Raw genomic sequence first — 10,750 nt, forward strand, 5'->3', positions numbered from 1 at the left:
TCTTTCTATGGGGGGTGAGCTATTACCCCCCCCCCCGTAGATAGGGCTCGCAACTTGGGAGTCCTCCTAGATTCACGGCTTACTTTGGAAGATCACATAGTGGCCGTGACTAGGGGGGCCTTCACCCAGGTTCGCCTGGTGCGCCAGTTGCGGCCCTATCTAGACCAGGATGCCCTGTGTATGGTCACTCATGCACTCGTGACCTCTCATTTGGACTACTGCAACGCTCTCTACATGGGGCTCCCCTTGAGGACCACTCGGAGGCTCCAACTGGTACAGAATGCAACCGCGAGAGTTGTGTTGGGAGTCTCCCGATACTCCCATGTTACACCTCTGCTCCGTGAGCTGCATTGGCTCCCAGTTGTCTTCCGGGTGAGATTCAAGGTACTGGTAATGGTGTTCAAGGCCCTACATGGCATGGGTCCGGAGTACCTTAGGGATCACCTGCTGCCGGCATCAACTTCCCTCCGCCCCGTGCGTTCCCACAGAGAGGGCCTCCTCAGGGTGCCACCGGTCAGAGAATGTCGTCTGGTGGCCCCCAGGGGGAGGTCCTTCTCTGTGGGCGCTCCGGATTTATGGAATCGGTTGCGGGTCGAGCTCCGGATGGCGCCCGACCTTCGCTCCTTCCGACGCGATCTGAAAACGCACTTATTCGAACAAGCTGGCCTGGCCTGATGGGGGTTGGGTTGGGATTTTTATTGTTGCTTTTAATACATGTATTTATTGTTTTAGCTTGGGCATTGTATTTAATTCTTTTTTAACTTTTGTATTTTTGTATTTTTATATGTTTGCCCTGTTCACCGCCCTGAGTCCTTTGGGAGAAGGGCAGTATATAAATAAAATTAATAATAATAATAATAATAATAATAATAATAATAATAATAATAATAATAATAATAATAATTCATAAGATTTTTATTTTTTATTATTGTTGCAAAAGTAAATAAAAATAAAAAATAAAACTACAGTTCATTTGGATCAGCAAGACATTCTGAAGATGTCTCAGTCTAACTACAATCCAGCTTAACATACCTGCCTCTTTTAACATACTTGTTTAAAAGATGTTGAATATAAATTGAAAATTGGAAACTCAAATTTGTACTTGTTACATAAATCAAAGATGCTGATCTCAGTCTGTGATTTGATACAGCTCACTTAAAGGATTTTTGCTGTAAAGGCTTTTATTTCTCATTCCCTATCTCTCTATCTGAATAGGTTTATATCCACCAGAAAAACAACTCCTGACATAGAATCTCATTCAACTGAACAAATTAAAAAATATTGTTTTTACAAAGAGAGATTTGATTTCTCATCTGATTCCAAAACAAAGACTACAATTGTTGCAAAATTTATAATAGATTTTATTCAATTCATCATAGTCAATATGTCCTTTATCTGCCAATTTTAAATTATGATCCTCCTTATTTAAATTACATACGTTCCCCCCCCCAAACTAAAGTATATGAGCAACTTTGACAAAAATATGTGATGAGCCTTTGTAGAACATCAAACAAAATTTCTGGGATAATAATTTACTATAAATCCATGTATAATCCTGAAGATTATGCAAAGAAAACAACACTGATCTTTTCAGTGATAAGTGTAAGTACTATACCTTATATACATTTCTTCACGATTAATTTCCTTGTAGAAATTCTGAGAGGAAAAATGAATAAAATTTGATTAGTCCTGTGTTCAAACATGATTGGGATGATTCTTTTTACAACATTCTTCAAATATGCATAAATTCTTATTCAGGGAATAATTTTGCTTTGTTTCATTTTTAAAATCTCAAAGCTTTCAATTAATGTTAACATAAATATGCATTATTTATACATTACTGCCCACTGAAACCAGTGTGGATAGAATTCATGATCATCAAAGTAACATGGTAGAGCAGCAAATTACTGACAGCAGTCATGAGGATTTTAAAAAATACTCTGTTTTGCATGAATGCAAAAAAATGATTTTCATCACAGCAAGTTTAATAGAATGTTTTTGTTTTTGAAAAAAAGAGAAAACTTTAATCTTTTTCTTGCTATAGCAAGAATATGTTGAACAGGCTGTATTTGAAATGGACACATTTTTGTATGGCACTTTTATTCCCTTCTCCACTTAAAACCATATACAGGTAGTCCTTCACTTAGGAGCACAACTAAGCCCAAAATTTATGTTGTTAAGTGACACATTTGCTAAGTAAGCTTTGCCCCATTTTTACGACCTTTCTTGCCGCAGTTGTAAAGTGAATCACTGCAGTGGTTAAGTTAGTAACTCTGGCTTCCCCATTGACTTTGCTTGCCAGAAGGTCACAAAAGAGAATCACATGACCTCGGGACATGGCAACCATTATAAATATGAGTTAGTTGCCAAGCATCTGAATTTTGATCATGCGACCATGAGGATATTGCGATAGTCATAAGTATGAAAAACAGTCATAAGTCACTTTGTATCTTCGAATGATCACTAAATGAACTGTTGTAAGTTGCGGACTGCCTGTATTACATTTTCTACCTGGCAACAGAAAAGATGGTGGAGAATATCTTGGTTATCGGAGAATGAAAGAATGACTTGGAGGGAGCTCAATTTCTCTTAGGAATGTGCATTAAATAAGGATTATTGTGGCCCAGGAGATGTAGGTTGGTCTAAGTATGTAAACAGTGAGTTGTGAAGTACATTACTCAGTGAAATACTTTGCTCATTCATGTAGTCATTTAGGTATCCTGCCTTCCTTTTCAACCAAAATATAAGGACAATCATTTTCACCTATCTTATAAAACTGTTTCAAAATTAATAAAATTAGGGAGACCAATTTGAACATTCAAAAAGTGCCAAGTGCATTTCATTACTTAATTAATTCAATTTATATGCCTGTCCTCTTGAAATTCTGCCTGCAATGTCAGGCAGAAAACAGCATTAAAAATAGCAATGCAGAAAATAAAGGTGACACAAGAGAATACATCCAAACACCCATAGCGTGATGTCAAATGTTACATCTCTGTTTCTACTTTAAATTATAAAATTTGGATTACATTGTTGGAGTTTCCCTCCCAAATAAGTGAAAACCTGGTGGGTTGCAGTTTCCACTTTCCTGCCATAAAATTATCTATAATAATATCATATAATAGTTGCTACTATTGTCCAAGGCAGGGGTGGCCAACCTTGGAAACTATTGGCTGGCTGGGGAATTCTGGGAATTAAAGACTTAAAGTTGCCATGGTTGAACACCCCTGCAGTATGGGCTTATAGACTTTGTAAACAGTTCCAAATTAAAAACTTTAGAACTTTATGCAAATCTTTAAGGTACTACATACCAATAAATTCACAGTGCAACTCATACGATTGTCCTTGCTTTCATCATTCATTACAGCACGATAATCCAGTAGTTTTTCCAAAAGACCTTTTATTAGGCTTACAAACATTTCAACTGACGTGGTAATCTTAGGAAATCTTGAAGAGCACTCAGTGAGTCTGAAAATGTAAAAGAAAACAATGAATATTTGCCTAAAATGTTACTACAAATTTGTGATCGAATGAAGGAAAAAGCAAGGCAGAATAGTGAATGCATACTTCATAATTTTTGGTTGCTTCAAATATTTGTTGTTTTGAATATCTGTTTAAACACCAACAAGGTACTATTTAAGGCAATGCAGTAATCTGATCCAAGGAATAAAGAGGGGAATCAGAATATATGTTGATGTATTTATTTTGTACCTGTTGGCATCTCTTTCAATCACACATGCTGTTGCCTAGATCTGCAGTCGTGTAAGACCAAGATCTGTTAGATGTTGTAACAGGTACAATAGGTTTTCTGAATTATCTCTTCTCATTTGAATCCATACTGCTGCATGATCCTAACACTTTTCATCTATGTTACAAAATGTTCTCTCTTCAAAAAGCACTCTACGTCTGGGATGTTTGGGAAAAAAACAGGAGTGCTTCCCCCAATTATTCACTCTGGCTGTTAGTTATCAGATATAAAAATATAGATGAGAATCTATAATGTGTTGAATTTCATTAGATTCTGCCATCTCACGTAACAATTCAATTGAACAGCACTGAGGAGTGTCAAGGTGAAATACTGCAATGTTTTCAGTGGCATTTTCTAGGCCCCTCTGTAATTTTGAAAGTGCAGATGATCATCGTTTTATACATTCCAAAGCAATATTTTTCTGCAGATCCATTTAATGTCTAAAAATTTTGCCTCTCAAAAGAACTCTCCCGCTGTGGAGGCTTGTGTTTAATTCCGTATTAATTCCTCATTTTATTTAAACATTGTAGGTTTTAATAGTCAGGGTAGTTTTGAAAGAGCAGTTCCATTGTTTAGGGGGAAAAAATGAACATTAGTACATTTCAACGTGATAACTAACAGTTGTTTTGTGACTTTAATACTCTTGGATTTAATTCATTTGGGTTATATTTAATGTTACATAAAAAGCCAACCATTTATACAAAATACCTTTTCCCTTCAAAAACATCTGTTTTAGAAAATATTTTAATTCTCCCGAGGAGATCAGTGATGGAAGATACATGATAAAACTGTTCCAGTTTTTAATTCTCCTGGTTGATTGATACATTTGGATAAAACCTTTTTGGTTTGCCAAGGGGTGTGTATTATGTGCATAAAATTGAAAATATTTTGTAATACTTGTTAGCATTATGAATTAAAAAGTAACATACAGAGATAACTTAAGTCTGCATTCAGGTTTTAGGAGTTGGAATTGCTGGTATGGAAATACCCACTCAACTAATCATGGTTAGAAAATAAAAGATTTTTTTCCCTGCCAAAATGTACCTCTGAGATCAAAATTTTGCCCTCCAAAATATTATTTCTTGGAAAGAAGAACAGATTACTAGTACTTTTCTAATATAATCCCAAATGCTGGACAGATGGAATTGCTGGCTCTGGTGAAGCTTTTCCTATTTTGGTTTCACCTAAATTCAGTGTATTCTAAAAACAAAAGTCATTCACAATTGTTTGTTTAATAGAATCTTATCCATTGATCAGTCTGAATTATGAGAGATTCAGAAAAAAAAGGTAAGGTAATCTTTACATAGCACACAATTAAAATAAAGGAATTTGCAGCTGTGAGACTGCACAATAAAGACTATATATTTGAGTGGCTTTCAAAGAGAAAGAAATAATTTTCATGGAGGATGAGTATCCATGACTACAATTAATGATAGCCATATATTATCTCCAGAATTGGAAGTGACATATCTCTGACCACCAGTTGTTAGGAAATACAGGCATTAATGTCAATGTGTTTTGTGGGTGGGCTTTCCATTGGTATACAGAGTGAAACAGGAGGAGATATATCTTTGGTTTCTTCAAGGAAAGCTTGTGTCACATTCTCATTTTTGTTCAGGGCAAAAGTTGGATTAGTCTTGGTGGTAGTAGCTGACAGCCTTTTGGATACAGTCAGTAGCAAGCACAGGATTTATTACACTAAACCAGAAAGTGAGATGCAATCCACCCATAGAGACAGGGTTTTTATTTCTGTGATGAACTTTCTGTCACTTTCCTTCTGGAAAGTTGATATCTGGAAGAACATTAGATTTGCATATGTTTGTAATTTTACAGGTGTACACTTTTTTCATTATCTGCTCTCTTTTAATGTTTCTATGTGTGCAAAGCACAGGCAAATGTTATCTTTGCTACTGTTTGATTATGGATAAATGACACAGTGCTAGAGGAGAATTATTATGTCATTATTTCTAAAGGAAATTTAGGTCATTTTATGGATATAAAGTATATATAAGATGTGATTAATAAATCCTGGTAGGCTATAGAAATATTACAGTAGTTGAAGATTGAAAATGTATATAGCTCCATCCATTATCTGTCTGTCTGTCTCTCTGTCTGTCGGTCCGTTCATCCGTCCATCCGTCCATCCGTCCATCCATCCATCCATCCATCCATCCATCCATCCATCCATCCATCTATCTATCTTTATCTTAGTAGTTGAAACAAATTTTAAACAAATGTCCAATTTAAAATATAAAACATTTGAAGGACATATTCCATTGTTGTACTTACATTGTCTCAAACAAATGCAGATATTGTTCATCTCCACGGCCTCCTTCTACCTCATGATCCAATTTTAAAATTATTTCATTTTCAAACTGTTTAGAAGAGGAAAGCAAAATCATTAAGCAGAGCACAAGTTCTTTTTGGAACTCATTCCTATAAAATGGATAGCTTTTATGATACTCAAATGTACATCTCCCAAGTGTAGCACATAAAAGTCAAGTAAGCGTGTGTGTGTTTTTTAAAGAGGAATATTTCTCAAATTAGCACTAGGGTTGTAATGACATTAAAAGGAATATATGATTTCATAGCAACATACTGAAATTTATGTCTGCATAAACAATTAGATCTTAGAATAAGCTCATAACATCTCAGGTACAATAAGGTATTAAAATACATTGCATGTATGCATTTGAGTTGGGAACAGAATAAAAATATTCTAAGATGATATCTATTTAGACTGACATTTCTTTTATCTGTTTTTATGTGTTCAGGAAGTGAATTTCGAAATGAATATATATATATATATATATATATATATATATATATATATATATATATATATATATATATATATGAATAAACTGAATTATGGGATTGATGACACAAAGTTGACAACTTTGGCTGATACTGAGAATGACTGAATTTGCACTCAGAATCTAATTTGGATAGTTTGGAAAACTGGAGGGTTCGTAGCTTAGAATCACTATATCCAAAGACTTGGGAATGAAAACTGCCAACAAGCTGGATGCAAGTCAGTTAGGTGAGAAATCTGCTACTAGAGCTGACATCCCAAAAATGCTCTTTTCACGAGTCAACTGGACTTTCTTTCTTTCTTTGAAGACATTTTGCTTCTCATTCAAGAAGCATCTTCAGCTCTCGGCAAGAGCTGACAATTTTGGGCTGCTTCAGAAGAAACACAAGTTTAAGGTAAAAGGATGTCAAGTGACTATAGCTATCTACTTAGCCTACCTTAGATGAATTGTGCGTGATCCTGGACATCACATTTCCAGATAAGAGAATGGTAAGAAAGGCAATACAGGAAATTGGGAATTTGCCCTATGTGGTCATGCCCAAGGAATTTCAGAACACAGGTTTTAGATAGTTAGTAATACTTAAGGGAGACAGGAAAGCTGTCATAAAGGGAAGATACAGGGAAGATGGCAAAGAATTATTTTCCCATGACCACAGAAATTAAAACTAGACATAATGGATGTAAGTTGTGTTTTTCAAGGTTTTATTTAAATATGCAGTAAACTTTCAGCCACTTCTCATTAATCATTATCCTCTGCTCTACAAAGGATCGGATTAGTTGATATTTGTGATCCCTTCCCATTCTACAGTTCTACAATTTATTATTTTATGGAATAGAAACCTTCTCACATTCTTTTTAACATTACAGAAAACAAATACAAAGTAAACTATGCACACACATTTACACAACAAAAAAAGATATTATATCAGGGACAAGACACTGGTAGTACATACTGGTTTCTGGAATATGAAAAATTAAGGTCTCATTGCTAAATATTTTGCTATTGATTTTTATTGTCACAATTTTGGCAGTTTGGAGAGCTTACATACACACAAAAAATGATATTTTATCAGGGGTAAGCCACATTGGCGGTATATACTGGTTTCTGGAATATAAAAAATTAAGGTGTCATTGCTAAATATTTTGCTATTGATGTTTATCACCATAATTTTAGGGGTTTGGAGCGCTGGAAAAGAAAAAGAGAAGTGAGATATTCTAGCTATTGTCCACACACTCTATGGGCACCAATACACTGGCTGTTGTATCATAAATATTCTGTGTATATGATTGTTTAAAAGTCTCAAAATAGCTGTTCATTATAGGTTCACATTAGAAAGCTAACTTTGAATCTAAAGAATTATTAGATCTCTTCTCAAATCTAAGCTGATGATTGACCAGATACTTGAGAAAGTCTGAACACCATGAATTTATGACAGTAAGTTGGCCGTAGTTTTTAAGGCATCATGTGACATTCCTGGACACCATATATTCTATGCTGCTTTAGACACAAAGCCAGCTGGGTGACTTTGGGCCAGTCACTTTTTCTCAGCCCTAGGATGAAGGCAATGGCAAACCACTTAAAGAATTGCTGCCAAGAAAACTGCAATAACTATTCTGTACTGAGAAGAAAATAGTATATGAGAGTGATTCCAATATTAATACCTACTTACTAAACAAGGTGATAAAAATAGCCATTTTAAAATGAGAACACAAGATAATGTGACTTATAAAATAATTTACTTCTTTGGATATTATTATATTGAGATCTTTAAAAGGTCAATTTGCCCAGCTTTATACTAACTTTGACATACTCATTTCTGAAATGAGACACCCTAACAACACAGTGTAAAAGAGAATTCAAACAAGTCAGAAGAAAAAAAAATCTATTCAGTATAGCATGATAGATTCTAATGCATTCAGCTTACACTTTGATAACAAATGTTAGGTAAGCATGAAGCTTAAGAAACATTTAAGTGAAAATGCTAGCTTGCTTTGCAAATTAACCTCCTCCTTCTACTATTATGAAGTTAGTTTCCGAATTTAAAATCCATGTTATAAGAATGGGAAAAAAATATGCATTCCCTGTGGAGAAGGGAACATAGGTATCTCAAAAACTACTCTAAAATCAAGAGCTGGAAAAAAATAGATACAGTAAATCAAAATGACACCTGGATAAAAACGGTTTTGCTTTAAACTTCTGAAGCACTAAATGGTAATGATCATAGTATTGTATAATTCTTTTTAAGCAAAGCTCACTTGAGTCATTAGCTTTAATTGTTGATTTTTAAAAGCTAGTGACTTTATGTGTTTAGAGGTCATTGACCCAGCGACTAGCGACATTTGTTATACAGTTACACCATATGAACCAATTTGATGAAATATTAAATGAATTGGGGTGTTTTTTATGTTTGCCCTTTCTGTCAATGCCATTGGATGCACCAATGAATCCAAGTATGGTGCATATGAAGCTATTTTGCTTCCAGCAATTTTTGCCCAAATCACATTTCAGTGAAGCTTGAAAGTTCAGAGAGTGACAAGACATCACAACTCTGTGTGTCTTATAATATTCAGCTGATAAACCTGGGCTCTACTTGGAAAGCATCTGGCAGCTACATATGTGACAGCAAAGGTCTGTCCTCTGCATCAGAGCTTCTATAAGCACAGTTTTGCTCAAAACTTTAAAAATAATGTAAGGAGCCAAGTACATTTTGGTACACTGACTTGAAGATCCCCCCCCACAGAATTATTTCTGATAATGTCTGTCCACCATGGAACAAAGCTTTATTCTTCTCTAAATTTGCTTTGGAAGATTTGGGAAACTAGATAAATATCTAGGAGAAGACTAAGAAAGAAAAAATTCTATATGCAAGCAGAAATATTTTTATACCACACTGGGTGAATTGAATACAGGAAAGGAAAGTGAATACTCAAGTGGAATGAATTAGAATTAAAAATGTGTAAAAACAGCAACATAGAAATTTAGAAGAACAAGCCCACCCGGGAAAGAGTGCCAGATTTACAGCCTTTATATATATAAAGAGTGCCAGATTTACATATCATTATATATCATTGGCCAAACTGCCAACGTTGCCAGGATAAAATCATTGGAGTGGTGGAACTACATTTATATCATTGGTGTTTTTGCGCTCCACTCATGGAACGCATCACCGGTCTGTTTGTTTCTGTCGGCCATAATTTCTCGAGCTGCTGCATACTCGTTTTTGTAAGCTGCGATTGTCTCTGAGTGTTTGCTGTCTGAGGGGGATCGCTATCCGTTCTACCAGTCATAGCCATTGCTCTTGTCATTGCACATGTTCTCATACCAAGGGATCTGAATGGTTGCTCTTCCTCTTTCTCACATTCTGTGTTGTGGGGTCATTCTGTAGTTATACAATCCTGATCCTGGTTTGGCGATGTGCCCTGTATGTGTTTGCATTGTCTGCGTTCACATTGTCCATGCCGTTCTGGAGAACGCCAATGATATAAATGTAGTTTCACCACTCCAACGATTTTATCCTGACGACGTTGGTAATTTTGCCAACGAAAGCTCAATTTTATTAAAAACTGCTTTAGTTTTTTACCTTGTCCCAGTGTTTGGATTTCTTGCTTCAATTTCAACATGCCTGGGATTCACCTTTTTAATTTAATATATATAATTGGTTTTCTCATTTTACAATTAAACATTTAAAAAGCAATGTGGTGGCTCGGTAGTCAATAATTCCATAACATGCATCAATCTTTAGCACAAATCTCAAGTTACAACACCAACTATTTCCTCACTTTTTCCCTATGTCATATTGAGCTAATATAGTTCTTATTGTTATCAACTAAGTAAAACCATCTTTGTTAGATTTAGCTTATATAGTTTCTAGCTTTTACATATCTTAATTGTGTTTGCATTCAATCCTTATATACAATCAATGTCCTGTTATTGCTTTTTTTCCAGGCTTTAATTTCCCCTCAATATGCAATTTAACATTTGGTATATTATAATTTCCAAGCTTTAGGCGACCAGAGTTTCCCTTATGTCAATTTCTACATTTTCCCCTTTTTATAACAAAATCTAAAATTCTACATACATATCTTGTCTATTTGCATATAATCTATTTTCTAAAAGTTATCTATTTTTCACCATATTAAACTAAAACTCTATTAATTTTATTACACATCTTACCTATTCAATTATA

At 34.9% G+C, this 10,750-nt stretch overlaps 1 protein-coding gene across 1 annotated transcript in view; it reads right to left on the reverse strand.

The window, feature by feature from the left end:
* The window catches only part of DOCK2 (dedicator of cytokinesis 2), a 341,341-nt gene that overhangs the window by 59,864 nt on the left and 270,727 nt on the right, over positions 1-10,750 (reverse strand). Inside the window, exons 34-36 of the mRNA XM_083351346.1 lie at positions 6,038-6,123; positions 3,312-3,468; positions 1,616-1,656 (exon numbers count right to left, since the gene is read on the reverse strand). Of these exons, the coding sequence (XP_083207472.1) occupies positions 1,616-1,656; positions 3,312-3,468; positions 6,038-6,123 (284 nt within the window). The remainder of the gene's footprint in view (positions 1-1,615; positions 1,657-3,311; positions 3,469-6,037; positions 6,124-10,750) is intronic.

This window comes from Vipera ursinii (assembly GCF_947247035.1).
Source record: "Vipera ursinii genome assembly, chromosome: 2".
In the NCBI taxonomy this organism is placed as follows: Eukaryota; Metazoa; Chordata; class Lepidosauria; order Squamata; family Viperidae; genus Vipera; species Vipera ursinii.